This window comes from Talpa europaea (genome assembly GCF_964194135.1).
Source record: "Talpa europaea genome assembly, chromosome: 3".
NCBI lineage: Eukaryota > Metazoa > Chordata > Mammalia > Eulipotyphla > Talpidae > Talpa > Talpa europaea.
This window is the reverse complement of record NC_140069.1, coordinates 1,869,272-1,896,692: the sequence shown is the minus strand read 5'-3', so window position 1 is coordinate 1,896,692 and position 27,421 is coordinate 1,869,272. Positions and strand designations below refer to the sequence as shown.

The 27,421-nt window shown below is 55.2% G+C and overlaps 1 protein-coding gene across 6 annotated transcripts in view; it reads right to left on the bottom strand.

The window, feature by feature from the left end:
- TRAPPC9 (trafficking protein particle complex subunit 9) overlaps positions 1–27,421 on the bottom strand; it is a gene marked incomplete at its 5' end in the record, with an annotated part of 197,730 nt that overhangs the window by 104,874 nt on the left and 65,435 nt on the right. For all 6 annotated transcript variants that reach the window (XM_084230212.1, XM_084230214.1, XM_084230215.1 and 3 more), the window contains one exon: positions 19,377–19,501. In XM_084230212.1, the coding sequence (XP_084086338.1) occupies positions 19,377–19,501 (125 nt within the window). The remainder of the gene's footprint in view (positions 1–19,376; positions 19,502–27,421) is intronic.

Genomic DNA, 27,421 nt, shown 5'->3' with positions numbered 1-27,421 from the left:
CGGCTGCAGCGGGGAGCGCAGAGGGCAGGAGAGCGGAAAGGCTTCCACCGCCCGCTGCTGAAAGCAGGGCGCTCTCCTCCACTGCAGCCGGCCCGGCGAGGCCCAGAGTGGGCACAGAGGGTCACAGACAGCCAGGGGTCCCGTCTGTGTGGTCTCCTGACCCCTTGTCACCACACATGGCCTGTCAAGGTGATCACGGGTCTTTTACATTCCCCAAACTAGCTTTTTATGGAGGTAAAGTTATGAAACACCGAGTGAGCCATTTTAAGGTGGAGCAGGCAACACATTCACGATGTTGTGAGACAAGCATTTCTATCCAGATCCAGAACTGTCCATCCCCCGAAAGGAAAGCAGTCTCTCCTCACTCCGACACCCCAGCCCCTCAGAACTGCCACCCGCTTGTCTCACAGGCTCTCAGCTGGAAACCCGAGTCAGCGGCGTCTTCCCCGGCACCGCATGACCTGCCAGCACTTCGTCCCAGAGCGGCTGAGTCCACCCAGGCCCGCTTGTCCCTCCACGGCAGCGGCGGCCAGCTGAACCCTCCTGTCCGCTGGAGTGAACGAACATGAGTGCACGTGCATTACCCTGAACACCTGCTTCCAGTTCCTGGGTAGACAACCAGGCGTCGGCCGCCTGATCGGGGCAAATCTGTTACCTTCCTGAGGAGCTGCCAAGCTGTTTCCACGGCAGTTGAGCCATTTCACATCCTGCCAGCAATGTGACTGGGTTCCGATTCCTCACCCACACTCGTATTTCCCCCTTTTTAGATAATAGCTATCCCAGTGGGTGTGAAATGGTACCCGACCGTGGTTTCGATTTGCACTCAATAACTGTTTTTACTACAAGTATAATCCATGCCCGCCACAAAAAAGCTAACAGTGATGCGATCTTACTTACACTTTCACGCTCGCGTGCCTCCCCGGCGCTCTCCCCATTCCCTGCTGCTTGGCCTGTGTGTCTCGCGAGCTCCCTGGAGACAGCTCACACCAGTCATTCTCTGAAGCATTTATTAAACGCCACTACGCAAGGACCCGGGGCCCGCGGCAACTTAAACCTGTGCGCGACCCACAGCGTCCTCTCTCTGCTGTGCAGCAAGCCCCCTCAGGACGCTGCCCCACAAGGGGATGGGGGAGGGGCCGGCGACACGACTGTCCTCGAGGTCTCCAGGGGAAGGGCCTCAGCCCTCCTGTGGGTCACGGTGGCAGCAGCTGCACACCCCGCACCGCTGCGGGGGACCGCGTCCTGCCTGTTCTCCAGGCGGGGAAACCGGGCTCACAGAAGCACAAGTTCTGCAGACCCCGACCCCTGGGGACCCTGGGGCAGAGAGAGGCTGCAGGGAGACAGCGCGGTCCCCACTTGGGAGCCAGAGGGGCAGCAGCTGCAGGAAACAAGCGCCGTGGGAGACGGGGTGCGGCCCTGCAGGCGAACCCCCCCTCCACGTCTCCACGCGGAGACCCGATGACCCACCCCTGGGGAACCACCTAGAGACGGGCGGCTGGGGGCCCCGCGGGGCAGGCGACTGGATGCCAGGCAGCAACGCGCAGGCTGGACGCTGGGGACGGCGTCGGGCACACGGCTCGGGCGCCCATGCGAGCACCCACCCCCACCCCCGCTGCAGGGGACGCGGGAGAAACCTTGTCCTCGCCTCAGCGGAGCCAGGAGCGGCCCGCCCGCCCGCGGCCACGCCCCCGCCACGCCCCCCAGCCAAGAGCGCTGCAAGGCCCCGCCCCCGCCACGCCCCCGCCGGCCAAGGGGCTGCAAGGCCCCGCCCCCGACCCCGCCCCCGCCTCCCGAAGGCCAACGTGGCTGTGCAGGCCCCGCCCCAACCGCCTCCTGACCGCCAATAGGGAGCGTAAGGCCCCGCCCACAGCCACGCCCCCACCATGCCTCCTGAAGGCCAACAGGGCGGGCGCAGGCCACGCCCCTTACACACCTCCTGATGGTGTTTGTGGTCCCGCCCACAGCCACGCCCCCGACACGCCTCCTCGAGGCCTCCAGGGCGCTGCAGGCCCCGCCCACGGCGGCACCGCCTCCCTGTCCAGCCGCGGCCTGACCCGTGGGCCTCGGCGGCCGGGGGCGGGGCAGGCCCCTGCAGCCTCCTCGTGTTTCCCTCGCCAGCACGAGCCGGCGGGCGAGGTGCGAAGGCTCCTGGGCCGCCCGCGGTCCAAGGCCCCGGCCCTGGTGTCCAGCTTCCCTGCAGCCCCCCAGAGCCGAGACCTGGAAGGGGAGGGGTGGGGCGCCCGGCGCGGGTCACATTTTGGTGCAGGGTACGGCCGCACCACGTCCAGGCACTCCTGCAGGATGGCCTAAGGATTGAAGACACAGAATATAAGGCCTCTGCCTTCCCAGGGGGCCTGGTGTCCTGGGAGAACATAAAATATCAGCATGAACTGCATGGGTGCCACACGGCAAAGAGAGAACCAGACTTGGAGAAAGGCCGAGTCGGCGCCTGGAGCATAAGCAAACACGTGATGGGGACTCAGTGCCGTAAAAGCCCCCACTGCAGTCCGTGTAAACTGCAAGGGACGTACAGAGCAGGGAGGGCTGCCGTGATCGGGAAGAGAAGGGCAAGGTGAGGGAAAGACCGCGAGCTGGAGCTGACCGCGCGGGTACATCTGAAATACAGTAAACTGGGCAGAGCATCTGCTGAGCAGAGGAGTATTCCTGGGAGAGGAAGGACAGCCATGAGAGATAAAAATGAAAAGCCAGAATTGTATCAGACTGAAAAAGGCCTTTGATGCCAGCTTGAATCATCTCTGGTAGACAATGGACAAGGACTTAAGAAAGGAATAGCCTGATTAAATGTGATTTTTAGAAGATACACAATCACAGTAATAGCAGTTGGCACTTACTGGGCACTTCGCTAAATGCCTAGCGCTGTGTTGAATGCTCTCCATGAGCTTAGAAAGTCTCCAGCACACAGTAAACATGCAATAAAGTAAGCCATTACCGTTATTAAAAACAATCACCCGCCTAAACCTACAAAGAAAGTGCTCATTCCCAATCCCGTAGTGATTAAACTGAGGGTCACCGAGATTAACGTTAACTGGACCAAAGTCAACACTGCCGGCTGGGTGGTTGGGGCCAATGGGCTCACTGCAGAAACTGCCTCTGAGCCGCCGCCCTTGCTGGCAGATGAGCAGCGGGTGGCTCAGGGAAGAAACCGCAGCCAGCTGGCCAGCTACAAGGCGCACAGTACTTGGAGTCGAGGACCCGAGACCAGATCTGAGAGTGACTGTGGAGAAGGACACGCCAAAGAGGCTCAGCCTGCCCTGGATGGGCTGAGGCCAGCCTGTGGGGCTGCAGTTTTGCCAGATGTGTGCTGGCCTATGCACTACCTATTAGCAGGGAAGGCTTTTGGTTAACACCTTACAACTGCAGAGGGAAGCAGGAGGGAGCAGGCATGGGGGAGGGGAGGGCGGGCAGGCTGGGTGGAGACAGGGGTCACTAACTAGACTTCTTGGGGTGGAGACAGCTTCTGCGGCTCCTCTCAACGTGAAATAGCGGGTGCTTGAACTGACTGCAGAGCACAACTCCTTTGCCTTCCACACACCTTCAGCAGATGAGCTGCTTGCTGCCTGCAAGAAATCTTCTCTCCCTAATCTAGGATGTCTGCAGGTCAGGGCTGAACTTGGCTAGCCACTCACTGAGCGTGTATGCCAGGGAGATATATTTGAATGGGGCGACAGGAGGTGGAAGTCAGACAAATCTTGCTTCAAATTCTGGCTCTGGGGCCTCTTGTGTATGAAACTGGTAAGGGGTTCAGCATCTCGGCGCCCTGACGACCCTAGCATCTGTAAAGGGGAGTCCTGTGGGCATTAAGAGCCTAGCACAGTAGATGACAGGGGCGGGAGCCTAGTAAATGGCAGTCCCGTTATTAGAATCATTATTCAGAAGGTGTGGGGGAGGAGGCTGGGAGGAGGAGATAACAAGAAAAGAAATGAAGGAGAAAAGGGCTTAACGTTAGGGGTCGTTTACGTTGCGTAACTGACATCCCTTCTGAAGCGCCGACATCCCGTGGCTTCAGCAGATTACAGGGTGGGGAGCCATCACCATTATCCGATGCCAGAGCGCATCATCATCCCCCAAAGCACCCCTGCACGCCTCATTCCACTCTCCCTTCCCAGAGGCCCTGGCAACCCCCCGCTTCTGGATGTTCCTGTGCGTCCACAACTCAGGCCCTGTGACCGGTGGCTCACGCTCCGTGGTGTGGGGGCCTGCTGCACATCTTCACTCCTCAGTGGCTTGGATTATAAAACCATCCTGCATGTTCATCTGCCATCAGCAAACACGGGCTGCCAGCTTCCGCGGTCATGGCTGACGCCGCCGGGCACACTCTGCTCAGTTTCTCTGCGGACACACCTTTGCCGTTCCCTTGGGCCAGTGCCTTGGGTGGAGAAGGTCATGCGGGAAATGTTTTCGCCATTTCGAGGCTCTGCCAGGCTGATGTCCAGTGCCGCTATGGGTGGTTTTTGACTGTGATAGATAGTTGAAGATATTTTAAAATCTCGAGTTTAATAGAAAAGAATCTGGTTCTTGGGGTTGCCTGGCTTCGGCCATCAAATCCCAGACTCCATGCACTGCCCTGTAACCTCCAGCAGATGGCCCGTCACCCTCTGCCATGGAGAACACGCCAGGTGCAGGAGACACAGCCCACAGAAGGACACCAAAGGAAATCCATCCAGTAGTTTCCAAGGAAACTGGGCTCTGAATTATGATTTTCTTATTAGGCTGAGAGTCCCTGAGTGATTTTTCCTTTTCCTTGAGGGAAAGGGAACAGCAGAAATTGGCATCAGAGCAGTCCGCAGAGCTTTTAGGCTCGGATGGCACAGTCAGTTGCTCAGTCAAGAGCCCGGCTCCTGCATGTCCTCACCAGCACATGGAGTCGTCTCCTTCTTGGTGGGAGTCGCTCTAACAGGTGTATGACGGATGCCCTCCTGGTTTTAGTTTGACAAATGACACCGAGCTCTTCATATACTCTTCAGCAACAGGGCAGGCTCACGATCGATTGGGGCAGGCAGATAAAGAGCGTCCCGGAGCCCTCGGAGGGTTTTTCAGGCTTCAGCGCTCTCAGGGACCCAGGAGCACAGGTGCGCCAGGCAGGGGGGCTGGAAGGCAGGCTGAACCTCCCAGGCCCCCATGAATCTTGACACACTTCCTCTGGGCTCTCTCTGGCATGCTCTCACACGCGTCGTCTTGTTACCTCAGTTCTTCTGTAGTCACACCCGCATCCTCCTCTCTGCCGCCACTGCCTGTACCCGAGCCTCTAGGCGCAGGGGTGCACACTTACACATTCGTGCACACCCATGCTCCAGGTGTCCAGAATCAGGCACCACTGCCCAGACCCGTGCTCCCAAGTGTCTCCACATTAACACGCTCAAGACCATAGGTGACAGCCTCAGAGGCTAGTGGCATAAAAAACCTGATTAATTCACTTACCCCACAAGTAGTCAGTCTAATCTCTTGCCTGTTTTAAAAAACAGGCTCTTGTCTTCTCATTTTGAGCTGGAAGAGTTTTACATGCACCCTGGAATCAAATCCTTGACCAGAAAGAGGTTTTGCAAATACTGAAGCCAAGGCTAAGACTGACTCTCATTTCCTGAAAGTGGCTTCTGGAGAGCAGACGCTTTCAATGTCCACAAAGACTCATTTGTAAGTTTGTCTGTTATGGTCCGTGCTGTTTTGTGTGTGTCCCAAGAAGCCTTTGTGTACCCCCGAGATTGAGATTTTTCCCAATATTTTCTTCTAGAAATTTTACCACCTTTATCTTTTAAATGTAGGTCTATGGTGATCGATTTTTATTTAATTTTTATGTATGTGAGGAGTGAGAGTTGAAGATAACTTTTTGCATATTGGTCATCAACTGTTCTAGTGTCATTTATTCCAACAGTTCACCTTTTCCCCCTTTCACCTGCCTGGGCACTCTGGCCACAATCAGTGGGCTGTCCATGAATGGGCCTGTTGCTCCATCTCCCTACCTTGTTCCCAGAAATCTGTGTGTTTACCTTCTGCCAGCACCACACTGTCTTGATTACTCTAACTTTGCTGTCTGGGATATTTCAGGGCCTGTGCATTTCCATATAAATTTTAGATTCAGTAATCAGTTTGTTTTAAGCCTGCTGTAATTTTGATTAAACTCACTTAGAATCTAAGAATCAATTTGGAAAGAACTGTCATCCTAACATTAGGATGACATGTACCCATGAACACGCACATCTTTCACTGTCTCTCTGTTTATCGGGGGCTTTCTTGTCTCAAAAACCCTTTTATAATTTACAATGTATGGTTCTTGCACATACTTTCTTAAATATTCCCCTAAAGTAAATGTATTTATGTTTTACAAATGGCATTGGAACCTTAATTCCATTTCCTAAATTTTCATTAATAACATATTAAAATAAAATTGATTGCTGTTTATCAACCTTGTAGCTTGTCACCTTGTTAAAATTACTCAATTCTTCTATTCTTCTAGTAGGCTTTTGTAAATTCCTTAGAATTTTCTATGTACATGACAATGCATTCTTTTTTTTTTTTTTTATAGAGGCATGCTTTATTTATTTATTTGGTTGGTTGGTTGGTTATACATGCACTGGGTACAGTCAGAAGCACGGGAGGGTGAGAGAATTCACCAGAGCCAGAGCGGGGAGCAGAGCAGGCAGAAGGACCGAAGTACACTGCTGAGGGGAGCAGCGGGCGGCAGGAGAGGTCTGCGCGCCATGGGGGACCCTCCTCCAGTGGCCGGGGAGCAGCCGGGGATCGAACCGGCGCTGCAGAGGCTGCGGACAGCTTCGCAACCCAGCGCTCAACCGCTGCGCCACCGGGGAGGCCCGACAATGCATTCTTAAAAATGCGTTCTCTCACCCTCCCACACCTCTGACCTGTACCCCAGTTCTTGTAAAAAAATAAATCTTAAAAAAAAGGGGGGACCTCCCCAGTGGCGCAGTGGTTGAGCACCGGGCTGCAAAGCTGCCCGCAACTTCTGCAGCACCAGGTCGATCCCCGGCTGCCATTGAGTCCCACATGGCATGCAGATCACTCCTGCTGCACCTGCTGCTCCCCTCAGCAGTGTACTTCATCAGTCTGCCTGTTCTGTTCCCCGCTCTGGCTCTGGTGAATTCTCTCACCCTCCCACGCTTCTGACTATACCCAGTGCTTGTATAAATAAATAAATAAATCTTTTTTAAAAAGGCATGTTTTATATATTATGTGAGCACAGATTTTATCCTCCTTTAGTCTGTTAATATGGTGAATTATTGTATTTGAATTTTGAGTTTTTAATCAAACTCATATTTTTAGAATAAATCCCACGGGATCCTGATGAATTACCTATTTCACATAGTCTCAATTCCAAGCAGGTGCTCCTGGTCCTGAGGCGGTATTGACGCCTGGCGTGCACCGCAGCGCAGAGGGGACGACTTGTCTCTCCCGAGTAAAGGCTGCACCACGCAAAGGAATGCCAGAGAGAAAGCAGCCAAAAGCCCCTTTTTCTTTAACAGAAGAAAAGCTGCAGCCTCTCATCTGTCATTTCTTCCCCACTTCCTTACTTGAGAAATTTGAGAAGTGATTTATCCAAAAATATTCTCAGCCAATGCAAGAACTTACTCAGTGCCGCTGCCCAGACTTTACCCAAGGAAGGTCACGGATGTAAGAACCGAGATCTACATGGAAAAGCAAAGCGCGCGCACCGGCAATTCACAGGCACACGGTCCAGGGCTCCCCCAACAACTGGACGCTCACGTTCACTCTCAAGTACCCAGCCACACTCCGGAAAGCCCTGTCCTCAAAGAAGCAGAATTGCAGTTTCTGACAGAGGCCAAATTAGCTGACAGCAGTGAAGGGTGGGGCTTGGAGGGGAGGTCAGAACAGCCCCTAAAATCCTCAGCATCTGCCCTCTCCCCAGGCACAAGTGCATTTCTGCTCACTTTGACCACTAGGAACAAAGGGAAACACTTTTATGGAGGACCTACTAAGTGCAAGATGCTGTATGTGCATTTTCTATTCTCATGAGGACTTTCTAGACCCACGTCATTCCCATTTTACAAAAAAATCAAAAGTGAGGCTCACAGAAGCTGAGTAACTTGTTGGCAGACAGTGCTAGACCCCAGAATGTGACCCCAGGTCAACCATTAGAGCAAAAGGCCTTTCCTGGCCCCCCACCCTGCACTCACACTAGGCTGCCGGGAGCAGGCCAGTGTCCCTGGCGCACACCCTTGTTGCAGTGGGGAGCACAGAGAAGCCCTGTGTGCAAGCCTCCTGCTGCTCCTCCCACCTCCCACCTCCCAGCTAGAAAACGCTCACTGCCTGGGCCTAAGCATCCCTGACGGGAGGGGAACGTCTGGCACCAGGACTGTCGTGAGGATTACATGAAACCGTGGGTGTTCTGGCTCAACATGGGCATTTGATAAAGTATATCCCTTCTCTTCTTAAAAAATGGTAATGCCTTGGAGCTGTGGTTAATAGAAAGAATCTAGAGCCTACCTGGGGGCGCAGGGGTTAAGCCTCAGCACTACCAAGCTATCGCTAGCCAATGCTGCCTGAGTTCGATCCCTGGCCAGGGAGCTGGCCCCCAGGGCGCAGCAGACCTCTCCTGTCTCCCCGCTGCTCCCCTCAGCAGTGTGTCTCAGTAGATCTGCCTGTTCTGCTCCCCACAATGTCTCTGGGGAGCCCACTCACCCCCTGCACCTCTGGCCTGCACCCCAGTTCTTGTATGCATAAATAAATCTTAAAAAAAAAATCTAAAACATCTGTGTTCAGTTCAGCCTTAAAAACCAGCTCCTTGTACAGGCTACAGAATTTGTCAGCCCAGACCAGGTGTCGGTCAAGGGCCCTGGGGAAGGGGGCAGCCGTGGCAGGGGCTCCAGGCCGGGCAAGCAGCTGGGCCGCACTCAGCACGGCACCAGCAAAACCTGCCCCACCTCGTCTGCCTTAAGGAGCGGAAACAAAACACGGTGTGTGAGAGGGAAGCTGCCAGTTAACGGTCTGCACTGCTAGTAACAGGCAGCGGCCGCTGGCTGTGAGGTTTCCCCAAGCGCCCTGGGCAGAGCTGCTGACACAGCAGTGGTAAAGCAAGTGTCCCACCTGGGGGTCAGGCCTCAGGGCCTCACACCCCTCCACTCCTGAATTGCTTGGGAGAAAGTTTCTAGATGAACAATCTTTTAAATCCCTGGCTCAACCATGTGGCATGCGAAAATGCAGCCCACAGTGGCTTTTTATTTAAGATGTATTTTTATTTATTTATGCAGGAGGCGCCACACATCACATCACACACCACTACACCACCTGCCTTTGCAGCATGCACGTGTCCATTTTGAAACAGGCAGAGCAAACGCCCAGGGGTGTGACCAGGGTTGTGGGGGCGGCATCTTGACTCAACCGGGCCTGGCTGAGCCACCAACTCTCCCACCCCCGCTGCAGCGACAACTCGTCTCACTTGCTGGTTCTGAATCTTTGCCGCATCCCCAGCTGCTCTTTGGGGACATACCATGTGTCAGGATACCAGCCTCTGGGGCCACAGATTCTCACCCCCCAGGCCAGGAGGGCAGGAGGAGGGGTGGAGGCCCGGGCAGAGGTGGGCCTGGAAAGCACCCCAACACAAAACGCCTGGGAGCACCAGCGGGACCACGCAGACCCTGCAGGCTGCACCCCTTCTCCACCCCCACCCCCGCCAGAGGCGGCGCTCCCTGCTGAGCTATGGCCAGACCCCAACACAGCTTGCCAGGGGAGGTAGCCCACATCGCGTCACTTCCGTGTAGTGTTCGTGTCCGGTCCCCTACTGGCCTGGCTGCTCCCAGGTCCTGAGATGCCTCATACTCAGCGCTTTCCCAGCACAAGGAATGTGGGTGGTACTGGGAGAAGCCCCAGATGCACACCTCCCTCACTGCCCCACTCCCCGGGCCTCAGCGCAGGCCTCGGCATCTTCCCTGCACTGTTCCACCACAAAGACCTTTCACCCTTGTCAGATTTATTTCCCAGGCCAAAAAGGATGCTAGTGAGACCGGTGGGGTGACAGGTTTTCTGAGCAGTCCTGCTTGCTAGGATTTGGCAGCTTATTTGGTGGCGGAGCGGGAGGTGGTCTGGGATAATGTTACCATCACTTCTCTGGGGAAATGTCTGAACATTCCAGACCCAAAAAAATAACCTACCAAAACACACCAAATAGGGGCGCCCTGCTTTCAGGAGCGGGGGACCTGTATGTAGCCAGCACGTGAGGGCACTTTCATGTTCTGAAACTAGTTGGTGCAAGTCACTACATTGACAAACTGATAAAGAAAAAACACACGATCATCTCAGAAGACACATGAAAGGCACCTGAGAAAAGCCAACATGCGTTCCTGACTTCTCCAAAACTCTCGGCAGAATAGAAGCTTCGCACAGACAATTATCTCCCGTTCAGAGACTGCTGTGAGTCTCTCCGACAGCACCTAGAAACTGTCTCCGTCTCGTCCTGCATTTTCTTTCTTCTCCCTGCTCTGGTGTTTATCAGCAACGCCCTTCCCGGTCACGCCTCATCTTGTGTGCTGACATGGGTGGGCGCTGGGTCACCCCGCATGGCGTCTCTGGCACAGCAAGGACACAGTCCAGCGGATCCGAGCTCTGGGTCACAGAGCCGACAATTCCTGGCCGGGGAGGGCCGCGAGATACGGCTCCCTGTGGTCTCAAGATCGCCCCACTGCCCACGTGACAGTCTGGCGTTTTCGAGGGCTCCTGGGCTGCTTTCTGCTGTGTCGTTTCACGCCCAAGCACACAGTGGACTCGCTCCAGGGCAGAGCAGCCCATGAGACTTGCTGTTGCTCAGGCCGGGCCTCAGCTGGGAACGCCTGCCCTCTCTGTCAGGGGAGGCGCCTCCCGCTCCCCCTCCGCAGGAGTCGGCCCGACCTCTGTCTAGCCGACAGAGCACCCGGTATGTGCCAGGCGTGCATTCTGCTAGGCACGGGGAAGGGACACGAGAGAGCAGTGTGTGTGGAGTCGGGTCTCCTGGGGTGATGCACAGGAAGCTGCCAGAGGACTCCATCAAGTGGCAATAACACAGGAGCCCAGAGTGGAGGGGCCTGGCTCTGCACCACGGTGGGTGCCTCTGGCAGGCGGGTGCCCTGCGGCGGGTGCTGAGTTGCTGCTTGGCTCACCCAGGTGAGTGGAAGGAGGCTACAGTCACCCTAAGGTTCCTGGTGCCAAACGATTTCTTCCCCGCCCCACCACCCCATTTTGCCCATTTCAACAGTAGAGAGATTTGCAGTCTGGGGAGGGGGCAGAATCTTGTTTAATGTGGTCACTATGTAAACTGCTTGGACTGTTCAGTGACCAAGGAGGTGGCCTTGGTGTGTGACTCAGCACATTCTGTGACGTGACCCTCGGCCCAAGTCCACGGGCTGGCGTTTCATGGCTTAACCAACGCAGACGTGACAGCCACTGTCGCTCCTTCTGCAGAGCTGACCTGACCCGTCCTCCTTGGGGCAGGAACAGAAGGGACCCACTCCCCACTGCCCGATTCTCCCACCACCTAAGGGCGCTCTGGCCACGAACTCGAGACGGCTTCCAAGACAGCTGTCCGCAAGCCCCGCCCCGCACGGAGGGCTGGGCCCCGGGTCCTGCCGGTGAGCCCCGGCAGGCACCCTGAGCCACAAAGCAGGCCAGCAGGTCTGCATACCTCCCAAAGAGGCGTTTCAAGACTGTCCCCCAAATGAGCATTTTAATGGTGCCTAGAATTAACTTTAATTTTGTGTCTGTTATCATAAAGTCTGATGAAACACCACCCCAGGAACCCAGGACTGTCCGTCACTGGGGCGCCTCAAAGCGAGCTACTTAGAGAGCTGACGTGTGAGTGACCCTACGGTGAGGACGCCAGAGAGGCCAGAGCTGTGCTTCAGGCTTACAATCTACTCTGAAGATTTGTTTAAAAAAAAAAAAAAAAGAAAGAAATGCAAAGTGAGACGCATCTCATCAAGAAGCGCTTCGGGCCCAAGGCAGTGGTCCTCCGGCGTCCTGCGCCAGCAGCAGCGGCTCAGCCAGGGACTCATCAGAAACGCAGGCTCCACCAGACCAGCTGCACCACAAGCCAAGGATTGGACGGCCGGGGCCCTGCTGGAGGCCCGCATGGCTGGCGATGACCAAGGCTGCCTCCAGGCGCCAGGAGGAGCAAATGCAACGTGTGATTAAGAGCAGAGGGACCAAGAAGCACAGCGGTCCTTTCCCCGCAACTTCATTTCTTTTATTCCTGAGCTTTTGTTTTCATTGATTAATTTAGTGACGTAACACTGACGGACATCACGGAGTATGACTCAGATCAGGGCCAAACCCCCGCCCCCCTCCATGTGCAGACACAACACTCCCTACCCCCCCCACCCCACCCCAGCCCCACACAGAGATTCTTCGGAAACTATTTCATGTTCTTTTTGGTTCATTCAACAAGAACCGGCAGCAGCGTGCACGTCTGCGCTGTCCCCGGTGCTGGAAACGCGAAGCTGCATGAAGCACTGACCAGCGCTGCTCTGGGCAGCTGCACGGGGCTGGGACCAGCCGCGCTGGGCAGCGATGCCGGTGGCTCCAGCAAGTCCCAGCTGCGTGGAATCTGCTGACAGCTGCGCGCGGCTCTGACAGACTGGGCTGAGCTGCTTCGCCCGAGACAGCAGGCGTCCCCACCCCTTGCTCTCACAGCACCACTGGCCCCTGCCTGTGTGCGCGGACACCCTCTGCTGCGGGAAGCCCACAGACCCCAGCACCCAGAACCGGGGCACTGACGCCCCTCACAGATGGCTGCTGAGTGAGCCAAGGGGTGAAGTGTGGGCGGGGTGGGGGGGGAATCTGATGAACAGTGGCCATCATGGAAGACAAGTCCTGGAAGGCTCATGGAAGCTCAAGGAACATTCTTCTGAGCTCTCTCCTTAATGTCTGTTTAGAATTTCACAAGCAGGAGACTCTGCCCACATCTTCAAATTTCTTATTAACTTTTGAAATTGTTAAGCAGATTAAAGGATTCTTTGAAGCTTTTATACTTAAACTTTATAGAAAGAAACTTCCTGTCTCTGTAACAATTCCTGGGACAGATTAGAAATGATTTGGAACTGAACTGGATTTGCCACTTTGTGAGCTTTTCTCACTGAGCAGGGCTGACAGCACACGCCTCTCCTCCGGGCCGGGAGGAAGTCTCATTATCTGCTTCTCACAGCCTGAGAGCAGAGGGTCAGATAGGCGGAAAGGCTCATCTCCGCTGCTCTGGAACAGGGCGAGAGTCGTCAGGGCCTGGTCCGAGCCCAGAAGATGACACAGAGGCTTGTGCCACAGCAGGGACAGCACAGGCTTTGGGGACAGGTACATCTGGGTCTGATTTGAACTTCCACTGGGGACTGCTGGACTCTGGGCATATTATTTAATCTTTCAAAGATGTTCAGTTGCTTCCACTTGAGTAATGTAAAGCCGTCATGGTGGGAGAAGCCGCCTGCAGGTGCTGCTGCCAGCGGGAAATCTCTGTGCACCCCGGTCCGGCCTCCGGCCAGCGCCCCTCTCTGGCCCATGCCTGTCACCAGCCTGCATCCTTGGGCATGAAACGGCCCCTGAACAAGTGGCCTGCTACACTGTCCCCTCCCCGCTGGGGGACGCCTCATCCTGCCACCTCCAGGCCCGAAAGGCTGTGGGACCATCTGTCACTGGTGGCAATGGCTGGCGAAGAAGACAGGTCACTTTTGCACAACCCAGGCTGAGCACCTTTCAGTTTTCCTGGCAGTCTTCCAGACAGGTCGCTCACAGTCATGAAAACATAACAGCGGGTCAGAGCTTCACCACCACCCCACCACCCCCGACTCAAGGCCCATTCCTCCCTGCAAAGGCCAAAGTGATGACTTGTCACATGACATTAGCTCTCCTCTGACTGTCGTCAGACCTCCCTTCACCTTGCTGCTGAAGAGCATCACCCAGAGCAAAGAACCCCACTGAGACTGGACACTTGGCCAAGCCATCTGACACTTCTGGATCCAGAAAGATCTACCAAAGGCTGACTGTGCCAAGTGGACAGTCCCGCAAAGGCGAGCCTCGCCAGTGGCCCTGAGGTGCTGGCGGCTGCAGGACCTGGGGACAGAGCCCAAAAGGACAACAGAGGTGAGACTGCAGAGCCGGGGTGCCGGGAGAAGGCAAGCAGACACAGGAGCACCAGAGCTTGCCCTGAGGGTAGACCCGGAGCCTGCCAAGCGCCCAAGGACCTGAGAAAGAACTTCCTCCAGAGTAACAACCTGAAACACACAGTGACACTGAGGCTGGAAAATACCGAGGTTCCCAGAGGAGTGCGGCCTCCGCCAGTCACCCCTGCCACCCCCCGGACTCAAGCTGCCCTCTGCTGCCCGCTCCACGCGGGGCTTGTGGGCTGCAGCCCCAGGTCATGTGTGTGAGTGTGCAGGGGCGGGGGAAGGGCCGTGGAGCTGCATCCACACGCACCGGCCACCTCCCTGGGTCCGTTCCCCACTCACTGTCTCCCGCCGCTAAGCGTCAGCTGAAGGACATGAATCCCAGATCTGTTCTCCAGCTCAGGTGCCTTGGGGTCAAAATAAGGGGGTTGTAATTGTATGGGGAATATAAAAAATAAAATTTAAATTAAAAAAGGATAACATAATATTGATTGTTATCCAAAGTATAAAATAAATATACTTGAGTGCAACTGATGTAAATTAATGATTGAATAAACAAGTAAATGATGAAAGAAAAAGAAAAAAGTGGCTGTCGACTGCAAATGACTAGGAAAGCCACTGTGTGAGCAGAACAAATGTGGCCTGCGGTGTCTGTCCCTGGTGAGCTCGCGGCTGCAGCAGCCCCTGCCACCGGCCTGCGGACACCAGCTGCTGCCACCCTCAGGGAACCAGCCAGGAGTGCTCCCTCTTTCCAAGTTTCCTGGAAAACAGCTGACACAAAATTAACCTTATTCTGTCCTTCGCCATTTGGAAAGATGTGTAAGGAAAGCCAGCTAGGCCTGGAATTTCTCTATGCAAGGTTTATTTTTTTTTTAATCTACTCCCTGAATGGCTGTAGGACTGCTCAGACCCTCGGTCTCTCTCTCTCAGAGCTCTGGTACTTCGCCCGGCAAAGAACGTGTCCACTTCACCTCTGTTTCCAATTTTCCTGATTTCTTGTCAATAAATGTTTGTTGTCCATGACACAGCGCTGCCGCCCTGCCAGCACCTGTACGACATGCTGTGATGCCTCCTCTTCAGCCCCTAACAGCCATGGTTTGTGTCTTTTTTTCTCTGAATAATCAGGCAGCAGCTGGCAAGTTTTCTTAAAGAAAAAGCTTCTGGTTTCCCTTACTGTATAGTATTTTTTTGTTCCCTGATTCACTGAATTTGCTCTAATTTTTATTATCTCCACATTTTTAGGCCTCATTTCCACAATTTTAGTTTCAATTTTCAAGTTTTTCTCCTACTTTCTTAAAGTTCAGGCTGAGGCCTATGGACGGAGAGAATTCTAGTCCAACATGGACTAAGTATCCTCCGTCTCCCATCCACAACTGATATGTGGTGTTTTCATTTGTTTCAAATGCTTTCTAATTTCATTCCCTTTTTTGGCCATGGGTTAATTATCAGTGAGTCATTTTGTTTCCAAATGTTAGAGCGTTTTTTTCAGAGCTCTGTTTTTCACTGGTTTCTATTTTTATCTTCTGACAGTTAAGAAAAATTACCACTTTGTAAAATGGAAATCCTTTTAAATTTATTGAGCTTTGCTCTGTGGCCCTCTCTATCAAGCAGGGCTCTGCAGAGAGACAGATCCCCAGAACCAAGAGGGCTTGTGTGGGGGATCTGGTGCGCGTGTGCACGCACATACAGACATTTGTTTTATTTTCAGAAATTGACCTACGAGACAGTGGCGGTTGCCAAGTTTGAAATTTGTGCGGCAGCTGGCAGGCTGGACACTGAGGCAGGATGCAACACCCTCGAGGTAGAATTCCTTCGGCACAAAACTCAGCTTTTGCCCGAGGGCCTTGGCTTAGACAGGGCCCACCCACGTGATCGAGGGGACTCTCTCACAACACGCCCCGTTTCCCACAGGTTTAGAGGCCGACCACATCTACAAAACAGCTTCCAGCAGCATCAAATGTTTGACCAAACAGCTGGAGACCACAGCCAAGATCACACACAAACCCACCATCACACCCAACGTGGGCGAGTTGGGGTCCCTGTGCTCCTGAGAGAATGTGTGTCCTGTGTGCGAGTGCGAGTGGTGGGCGGTGGTGCCGAGCCCTCTGCCTCTCCGCTGACCGAGGAGGGCGACTCCGGGTGTGCTGAGCTCTGCGGCTGGAGCAGGTTTCACTTCCTACACCGAGGCTCTGCGGCTGCACAGGCACAGTCCCAGCAGCGGCGTGCTGCCTGGGAACACACACCCTCTGTGCTCCCTGCTCTGCCGCCAGTGTCGCCACCCCAGGGCCTGCCGCTAGTGCACGCATGCGTCCCTGTCCCGCCGATTTCCTTTCAGTCCACCTGTGTCTATGTCAAAGATTCAGGATGTAGAGGCAGCGGAAGTCAGGTCTTGCTTTACGGAGCGCGACAGCCGCTGCCTTCACTGAGGGCACGACACTGCTGTTGATGCGATTACCGATGTGGCTTGTCCCCATCACCTCAACATTTAATTTCTCTCTGTCCATGTCCCTTTGTGGGGTTTTCGCTCTCCTTATTCCTCCCTTTGGACCCACTGAATATTATTTGTTATTAGACTTTACATCCTTTGTTGGCTTACAGGCTGTAACTTTTTATAATTTACTTTGTTATTAACAAATTAACAAACGACTGCTTTAGAAGACTCCCTTGCTGTGGTCAAGGGCACAGATGAAACGCCTTCTGCTACCGCCACGCCCGATGAAGGAAGGCTGACTTCTTCATCCCGACGGTCAGGAGCCGGGCCCGGACAAGAGCACAAGGACAAGAAGCCAGCATTCTCCAGCAGTGTGGCGGGCCTGGAGGGGCTGCCCGGGTGCAAGCTGAGTGGGCTGTGGCCGTGGGCAAGTCACCACCCAGAGGAGACAAGCCGGCCCTCCACCTGCTCGCTCTCCAGCGGGAGACCCGAAGGAGACACCTTGAGCTTGCCCTCCGGCTGTCCCCTCAGCCAGGCCCCCTTTGGCCCCTCCTCTGGGCCAGGTGCCCTTAAACACCTGCCCACATATCGTCCCAGTGGCCTGCGCAGCACCCCTGTGAGAAAAATGACTCTTCCCCCCTCTGCAGGGAGGATCCGGTGGGTCAGAGCCGCAGGGGCTGTGGAGTGTGCAGGGACCTCGCCTGCCTTCCAGGTGCAAACCCAAGCGGCCCCGTGTGGGTACCCACAGGGAAGCTGCATGGCTGTGGTGTGGCCAGATGTCAAAAGGGAGGGCATGAACCAAGAGGCCCAAGACCCAGTGTGCCTGGCTCCCCGCCTCTGGACAAACTTCAGTTTTGTTAGGATTCCAAAGTGCTTTCCAGCAGGCCTGGCTACCCGTGTGCAGTGTCCGCACAGCAGCACTGCAGGTGGGGGGCTGGACCACACCTGGCACCCACACGGCATAATGACTGCGGGGTGCGCCCCGGCTCTGCTGGCAGCTGGCAGCCCACCCAGGCTCTCCAAGGGCTTCCTGCTCCGGGGTCTGGCTGGACCTGTGTTTTCTGTGGCTCTGTCTCGCGGCTGTCAGCTGGCTGCTTCCGACCAGCAAAGTGACGCAGTTCGAGCCATTCCCTGGGTGTTTCTGCAGCCCAGGATGGTTATGCCAGAGCTGGGCTCCCCTCAGAAGTACCTCCAGGTCACGCGGCCACATTCTGTGCACCTGTGTCTCCCTCAGAAGGGAGGTACTGGCCTCCCTGGTCGGGGAAAGCAGGGCCCAGCAGCCAAAGTGCCTGGCCAGAACCAGCACCAGTGCCCTGCCTGTTCCCAGGCTGCTCCCAGGCTACCAGCTCACTTGCCAACCGCACTTTTCTCTTTTGAAGTCCTGCCTCTTTGCTCCTGAACATGACTACTGACGCAGTTCTAGCCTCATCCCCACCAGGGTCTTTCCGCATCTTATTCAACATCCCAACAACTCTGTGAAGGAAGCAAGATTGTTCCATTTTACAGACGGGGAAACTGAGGGCGGAGAGGCCACGCTGCAGCGCCTGGCCCACGGCCACATGGGGTCTGGTCACCCCATCCACACAGGTCTGCGTGCGGCCCGGAAAGATTCCACACGAGGACTGTGGACAAGCAGACCTGACCACGGGCAGTGATGCTGGCTGGTGGGGGAAGAACTCTCTGGAACTCTGAAGAAACACCTGATCTCTCCCTCACTTGTTGGGGGGCGTCCCAGAAGCTGCTCTCACTGCGTCGCCTGTTTACATGACTATGCCATGCCTCGGCGTCCATTTCACAGGGCTGCTGGTTTCCAGTGAAATCACATCACTCCTGCTTCAGGAAGATGGGGCAAATAATAGCTGGCAGTGCCAGAACAGACGCCCCAATGCCTGCAGCATGAGCTGCTCACCTGCACTCAGCCCAGAACCACTGGAGCTCAACAGCATCGCAGGCTGGGCCAGGTCAGACCAGCCAGAAACTCAACAGGCTGGCAGTGAGAGCCGACACGGCCCTGCCTTCGGCAGCACAAGGTGCCTCTGCCAGCCCAAACTGGCTCGTTCCCCTGGGGCACCCTCTCGTCAGACAGTGACCACGTACCCCCACCGTGCCTTCACTACAGCACCCAACCCTCCAAATCCCTGTACCACTGCTCATAACTACGCTCCTAGAAGTGGGATCTCATCAGCCAAAGCCCTGCCAACTCTGCATGGGAACTGCAAATGCCCCCACAAAGGGGGTCCTGCAGGCAGGCTCACCTGGACGGTCACTTCTGGTGACCTTGCTGTGGGCGCCAGCTACAGCTCTGAGCCATCAGGCTGCTGATGTCCTCAAGCCCCAGGACGGCCCTGCATTCACTGGGGCCCAGCCCTATGCCTGCAGGCACCGGCCACTCCCGGGCACCCTGGCCTCCTCAGTGCTGACACAGCAGCCAGGGGGAGGCAACACCACGGGACTAAGTGAAGTTTAAAGGATAAATAGCTGAACTAAAATCAAGCAGTACAGGATTTTCAAGTGAACAGGAAGGAAGCAGGAAATATTCTACTTTAACCATCCTTGATTCAACCCACAAATCCCCAACGTTGCAAGGAAACAAGAGTTCTCAACACCAAACACAAGGCACGAGTGTCATCGCAACTGCTTTCTATACCATTCCAAGGAATGAAAACCACGAAGAAACCAGCTTTCCACAAACTCTGCTTTCCACAAATGCAATTCCACCTCAGATGCATACTTCAGTCCCTCCTGGAAAAATCAAAATTTTGCCTCCCAAAAGCTTGGGCAGGAGCCGCCAGGACGAGGCGGGGCAGACGATCCACCGCGCGGGACCCACTCACCTTCACGGGGCTCGCGTCCCCCGGCCTGCTGCCCTCGGGCGGGTTCCCGGGTCTGCTCTCAGCGCGGGGCCTCACCACCTGCCGGAAGGGACTGCACAGGGGAAACCCACTCACGCTGATTCCATCTGGAAACAAGAACAGGGAATTCGGGGCACAAGTTAGCTTGATTCGTCTAAGTGCGGGAGATTTTACCCAAGAACAAAGAACATCGGGCAGGCGCGTCCCTGTGTCCTCCTTCCTGTCCTGTGTGCTACAGGCGTCAGCTCTGTGCCGGCCCCGGGGGCTCCCGGCGGTGACCAGCGTCCCGCTAGCTGTGCTGGGGCCAGGCCCACCGTGACCTTCCACTTCGTCTGGAACTCTTCTCCCACTTTCGTGGGGGCTCCACCACCTTCGACTCCAGCCACCTCCTCACCCAATCCCAAGAAGCTGTTCCTCTGAACGGGACCCCAGTCGCTGTAACCTCCACAGAGCGCCCACGCCCATGGGCCCTACTTGTGGCATCACCAAGGACATCCTGGTGTCCTTGGCTTTGGAGCCCTCGCACCCCAGCGGGTCTGCCAAGAGGTCTCGCGAGCTGACAGCAGGGCTCGGACAGCTGGGCTGACGCAGGGGCGCGAACGCCTCCCCTCTGCAGGCCCCCCTCACAGAGGCTGCCCGCTGGGTCCCCGCTTGCTGCCGTCACTGCACACGGGAGACATCTGTGGCGCCTGCAAGGCAGCTTCCTCTCCACAAGGAGGGAGGATGCCTTTGGACTGTCGGCTTTACGGGTGGTTCTCGTTTTAGGAAGTTGCCCGTCTCAGCCGCCGCAGGCTGTGGGGTGAGCCGTGTCTGCTGTTTCAGGCAAGGGCTTGCTCAGGCCACTCCGGCCAGGCCGGACAAGGCTGCACGGCAGAACCGCTGCGGAGACTGAAAAAAAGCTGCTCTGGCTTTTCTTCAGGCCCCGACCCCCTAAAACCACTCTGCTGTGACCATTGAAGGACCTTTCGCGCCCAAAAGAGGCAGACTCATCATAAAGAAGAGCCACTCCTGGACAAGGGGGGCTGTTCCAGCCTTGGAGGAGCATGTGTTAGGAGCACAGCACAGAAGTTAGTTTTTCACTGACATTAAGCAGCAAAAGGGCAGGTGCAAACCACAGTTGCAGGTGGTGGCAAGATGTCCTTCATCACCTCTCACGATCCCACATGAGGTGTGTGAGGAGCTGGGTCCGTCACGTGTGGAGCTGCCCACAGGACTACAGCCAGCAGGTGAGCCACGAGCCCAAGACCTCGGTGGTGCCAGCGCACACACAAAAGGAAAGAGGGGAACGCGGGGCCTCTGGGAAACTGCCAGCAAAGCTTTGGTGCATGGCGTGGCAGGCAGGGGGCAGCAGCTGGACTCGGGGGATCCTGTCCACTGCAAAAGCAGGTGGAATCCAGGCGCCCACAGGGAAGCTCGATGGAGGGGAGGAAGCCAACCCGGAGCCTGTCCCAGCGCACAGGCCATCTTCCAGGACGAGGGTCCGGGCGAAGGGGACTGGTGTGAATGTCATGGAAATTGGGGAGGCGCAGGAGTGGAGAAAGGCGCCAGGACACCTCAGGAGCAGGCCACTGCACTTTAGCCTGCAGCTACTGAGGCCCAGGCTTCCACCCGCCACACCACAAAACCAGTGCCAACGCAGCCTGGGCACCATCATCGTAAGCCTTGATGCCATGAGGGCCTCATGAAGGAAGAGGCCAAAGCGAAGCTGAAGCACAAAGACGGATGAGGCAGAGGAAACTGGAGCACCTGTGTAGGCCACAGGGTGGACTTAAGGAAGCGGGAGCCCAGGGCCAGGCGGGTGCAGGGCTGGTGCTGCTGTCTGGGACGCGGCTCGGTGGATCTAGAACACTCATCGCCACCGAATCGCCATGACCATTTTGAAGCCAGTCCCTGTTGGTCATTGGCCTGGAGCTGTGACACCCTAGACGGTTCTGCTCTCAGCTGTGGCTGCATGTAATATGTATATAATCAGTCATCCCTTCTGCTAGCTTAGCTGAAGAAAAAAGCCATTTCTACATAAAAACAAGCAGAGCAAAGTATCAAACCCAAGCCAAGCCATCAGAAGACAAAAAGAAGGTTGCAGGGCGCCATAAAATCCCAACACTCAGTGCCAGAAAGACCAGGGCAGAGGAAATGATCAAAAGAGAAACCTTTTTCTTCAAAACAAGCTAAAAGACATGAAGACGATGATACAGACATGAGAGATGAAAGAGAAACAAACATCAGAAATGGAAAACTTCCAAAACGAGGTGACAAAAGGAAAATTACAAGCTAAATTAAACTCCATCTTATAAATGCACACAGTGCTATAAGGGGTGTTTCGGAAAACCTGGAGGAAGGGCACACAGGACTCCTGCACTGTTTGCAGCTCTTCAGCAAATCTGAAACTGTTGGTGTCCAGTGACAGAGCAGCGGGTGAAGAAGACTATACACTGGGTGGAGTACTATTCGGCTGTGAAGAAGGAAAAGTCTTGCCATTTGCGACAATACAGATGGAGCTGGAAGGGAAGATGCTAAGTGAGGTAAGTCAAGAGAAAGGCAAAGCAGGATGATGTCACTGGTGTGGAAGATGAAAAGCTAACACAGGAACAGACAAAAGCCAAAATAAACTAAACCCTTAAAATCTGACTACAGAGTTGAGGCCAGCAGAGGGGATTGAGTGAAGCTAAGGGGGGAGAAGCCGCTTGGACTGTAGTGTAGAATTACCGGGGCTCTGGTGGTGGGTGTGGCAACATACACCTGAAGGGGGTGAACCTGCACCCCTAAATCATATACAGTGCTATAAATCAACATTACCTCAATGCACAGTATTAAAAAAAAAAAAAAACTCTTAAAATTACAAAGGAAAAGGCTGAAAGAGCACATCAAGTACCTAAGAATACCAACCAACACAAGGATTTATTTTAGTGAAAACACTGAATTTAAGATGAAAGAAAAGCTCAGGCACCTACACAAACAGCGAGTTAATTGAAAGGGAAAGAAAATCAAGTGATTGTCAGATGTTGGCAGCAACACTTTAAGACAAAAAAAAAAAAAAGGAATATTTAATGCACCAGAGAAAAGAAAAGAAAATGTGCACCAGACATTGGATCACTGAAACTTACTTCAAAGTGTAAAGAATACTACTGGCGACGGGACCCCTGTAACCCCTCGGAGCACAGGCTTTAAACATCAAAGCTGTGAGACTAATGGCTGACGCCAGCACCAGGGCAAACCCGCGGAGGGGAGGCCGAGCGGGGCCCAGTGCCTGGCACCAGGGTGATTTTAAAAATAGGGAAAAAGTGTTAAGAGTGGGCACAACAATCATGATTAGCTCGAAGGTGGCAGCACCCCTGCTGGGAGGGGTGGGGGCACGGCACGTGACGTCAGGTAAGGTCGATGAGGGATCAGGGGATCCTATTTCTACGGCTCCTTTGAGTCTTAAGGAGCAGGATTTTTAGCATGGAAGAGACACACACGTAATATAGAAAAAGTAAAAGCATTTTAAACCCTTTATTCCTGAGCCTGAACTGATGGCCAGCGTGAACGCGTAATGGCTTTCATCTCAAACAAAAAGTCCATATAAACATCTGGTTCCACGAGCCTGTGTGTGACCATCCCCGTCCCCTGAAGACCTGGAAGCCACGACCCTCACGTCCAGGCTGTGTTCTCGAAATGCCCTCTCCCCACTAGGAGAAGCAAGCGCTTCTCCAAGAAACGGACAGTGCCAGGCCGGCAGCAGGAGATGCGCGAGACGGGCTTGGAAGGCCTGTCCTGCCGGAAACGGGGGACCCAGCGGCTGCAGACCAGCTGTGGAGAGGACGCCTCAGTGCTGCTGCTGGACGCCAAGTGCCAGGGCTGGACAGAAGGGGTGCAGAGGGACTGGCCGCTACAGCATGGGGTGGACACGCCCACCGGTTCACCTGCCGCGGGTGAAGGGGCCAAGGCTCTGCTCACTCATTCGGCCAAATTTCCAACGCAGGCGCGATCCCAAGCAGAGCAGGGCACAGGGAACAGGCAGTTAGCAGGAAGACAAGACAAAGTAAGTCACAACAGACGGCGCCTAGCAAGACGCTGAGTGGATTCGGGGCAGAGGGGATAGAACGGGGCGGACCAGATTTGGCCTTAAGGAGGATTTCACAGGTTCTGTCAAGAGCAGCTCTGCAGGCAATTCAGAAATACGATTCTGATTCTCAAGCACCACGTCTCCCTCGAGCGCAGCGCACCGCAGCATGGACTCGGCAGGGCCGGGCGGCTGTGAGCAAGACCTGGCGGCGGAAAAGCCCGCAGTCCCAGAGAGGCCTAATTTGTTGTTCAGGAGGCCGAGGTTCCAGGGGGATGACCAGCTACCCCAGACCTCCCCAGAGCAGAGTTGGGACCAGAACTCAGGGCGGGGGTCCGTAGCCACGGCCAGCTGCCAGGCGGGCCTGTGGTGCCAGGCACACCCGGTGCCTGGGCAGCCCACGACATGGCCAGCGGACCCCCGGGAGGCCCCACATCCACCACAGTGTGTCCACTCCTCACACTCTCAACAGAGACAGGGGCTCGTGGCTGACTACACGCTTCTCTTGTGACAGGTGTCTGAAGTGAACCAGAATAGAATGTGACTAGAGTAAGACACTGACCAAAAGCAAAGGCAGCGGCGACCCCCCTCCGGGGCTTTGGCAGAGCAAGCTGCTCCAGGCGGAGTATATTTTGAAGATCCTTTTTCATTTATTTATCAAATCCATGGGCGCCCAGAAAGCCCACCGGTTATCATAAAATAGCCTCAAGAATGTGGAGAGAAAGGAACTCTGCTGCACTGCTGGTGGGAGTACAAACTGGTCAAACCACTATGGAGAGCTGTGTGGAGATTTCTGGACCTACTAAACATAGAGCTTCCATATGATCCAGCAATTCCACTCCTAGGTATTTACCCAAAGGACACAGAAACATCAATTCCAAAGAACACCTGCACCCCTATGTTTATAGCAGCACTGTTTACAATAGCTAAGCTTTGGAAACAGCCCAAATGCCCAAAAATGCATGACTGGATCAAGAAGATGTGGTCCATATACACCATGGAATATTACTCAGCACTCAAAAAAGATAAACACATGCCATTTACAGCAACATGGATGGCGCTGGAAAGAATCATGCTCAGCAAAATAAACCAGAAAGATAAAGAAAAATACCGGATGGTCTCCCTCATAGCAGGAATCTAGAAAACCTACATAAGGGACCAGGAAAAAGAATAACTATAAGAAAGAAAAAATCAAAATCAACAAACAACTATGAGCCAGAGACACACTTTGGTGGGGGGTGGGGAAAGGAGGGATTGGGGTCAAAATCAGGGGGTTGCAATTGTATGGGGAATATAAAAAAAAAAAAAAATAGCCTCAAGAAAGCCCAGCAGCTCAAGGGCTGGCTCCGAATCAGCCGCCACCTGCTTCACACCTACAGAGAGCGGCTCGCTCACTCAGAACCGGGCAGGTCCAGAGAGAACCAGCCCAGAGACAGTGGCTGCAGGTCCTGCTCGCCGGCGACAGAGCATAGGGCACAGGCAGCCCCGAGGACGCTGCTCGGCCTGGCCAGTGATCGCTGCCCCCGCGGCTCGCACCCTCGGTCTCCTGCCTCCCCTGCGGCTTGTCACGGGGCCACGCTCACCTCAGGTCGCAGATCCCTGGGGCTTCACAAACAATAGCAGCCAAAGCCGCACAGCAAGGGACTAAGGCACAGATTGATGGGACAGACTCAAGAGCCCAGAAACAAATCAACGTAAGCACGGACAGCTAATTGAAGACAACGTGGCGAAGTGCTTTCTCGTCAACAAATACTGCCGGAACCTGGACAGCCGCACAAGGAGAGCGATGCTGGAGCTCTCTCTCCTCCAGACGCGGACCCTGAGTCAACTCAGGTCAAGACCTGGAGTGAGACCTGAGGCCATGAAATACACAGAAGGAAGCACAGGCAGTAACTCCTCAACACAGGCCTCAGAGAGGTCTTAGGTGGTTTAATTCCCACAGCAAGACAAACACGGGAGGAGAAAAAGACCGGAACAAAGGAAGACGGGGTCAGAGTGGTCGGGTGGGCGGTGAAGAGTGTAACGTCGTGGATACAGACGGTGGTTTACAAGGCTGTGCGCCAGACACCTACAACCACGTGGTAAACCAGCGTGACCTCACAAATAAAACAAGCACTTTGGGCTGTGGTGGCCTCAGGTCGCTGTCACAGCTACTCAGGCTGGTGCTTGGGGGCAAAAGCAGCTGTTGCCACCCATAAACACCCACGTGGCTGCACCCCAGTAACACAGACAGGCAGCAGGCTGGCCGCGTCTAGACCTATAGCCCTCCCTGGAAAGCACCCGGCCCTGAACCATCTCTCTCCTCTCAAAACCACACGCAAGGCCAAAGCCATCCACTTGCTCCTCCATACCTGCACCTGGACAGCCAAGACTAGGCATGGGGGCCACACATGTGCCCACTGGGCTCCCTCCTGACCCAGGACCACATACCTGGAGCACGTTCTCACGACCGCTGACAGCCCCCACAAGGCCAGGAAGTTCAGCCACCTGTTCCCAACTATGCCTGCCCCACCCCTGCCTGCCAGCCTTCTCCCAGCTAGGGGCCGCTGTGCTCCCAGGAGCACAGACAGGCAAAGAGAGGGAGGAGTCAGCTTCCCTTCTTTGCTCCACCCAGGGCAGCCCGACCCTGCCTGGTCCCTTTCTGGTAGGGGGAAAACAGCTTCCTTTATTTAGCTTCCTCTCCTCCTGTCCCACCCACTGCTCCACCCAGATGCCCAGCTGCTCCCTACGCCTCACACTCCACACCCCACGCCCCTCAGCCTGGACCAGCTCCCCGGCACTGGAGCTTCTCGGTTGGCCTTGTTCCTGAGATAGAACTAGCAGGGCCCAACACGAGAGCCAGGGGGCTGGGACTGCCTTTGGGAATGTACAGTGGACAGGGCGCAGGCAGATCCACTCGGGGAGAGCGCTGTGGTGGAAGACAGAAAATGGTGCGGGATGAGCCGCAGGAGAGCCAGCAGAGACTAAGCAGGTAAAGGAGAGAAACAGTCGGGACTTGGGCCAGAGCAGGGACGGTGGATACGGAGAAAAGGGCTGGAAACACTTAGAAACCCAGTGCCAAGACCTGGCTGAGGAAGGGCGGGCACGCTGTCCCGAGCCTCGTCAGCCTTTCCGAGGCGCTGCGGCCCGCCACCCCTGAGCACAAACGGAGCCGTGTGTGACCTGCCAGGTGGCCCGCAGACCCGAAGATGATCTCAGCTCTGAATTAAAATACAAGCTGTGGATGCGGCCTTGGGCTCAGAAGAGGGCAGAGCTGAAAAAGCATGTGTAGGGTAAATAAAAGGTATCAGGCTTTTCTGCCCTCCTGCCATTAGGATGGATGATGGATCTGCGGTCCTGAATCCGCTGCAGGTATACGTAAGTGGATACACCTGGGCTAAGACTGGGCTTATAAGGGCGGCGTCATGGGGACACCAGCAGAAGGAACAAGAGAGAGACCAGGCCAGAGCAAGAGTCAAGGAACGGAACAGCAGAGTGGACCAGCAGAGAAGCAGAGGCCTCGAGAGAAGTCAGGGAGCCCAGGAAGAGTGAACACTTGCCAGGGGCTGGGGTGGCCGCCAGCCTCCTGGCCAGCCTGCCTGCCGTGTGCTTGGTAAATCCCAATAAAAGTCGGCAAAAGCCACCGAGGGCTCCAGGACTCCCTCTTCCTTTACCCCGTCTGCTCCGGTCACAGAGAACCTGCCCTGAGGCCTTCCCGCCGCTACAGCCTGGCTCCCCTCTTTAGACAAAACAGCCAGACAAACTGCAAAATAAGGACTTTTCTTCAACTGACTGGGAGCTGGGGCAGAAGGAAGCTAGTCTGGAACCTGTGGACGGCACCTGCAGGGGGAGCGGGGCCCCGCACTCGCCCAGAGGCCACGAAGGAAACCATAAAAGGCCGAACAAGGCTCAGCTGGACGGTGCAACGAATCGGTCAAGCTTGTGTGGGTAACAGACTGAGGCCCTGCCTCGGGCAGGCTTGGCACTGGACGCTCGCTGGGAAGAT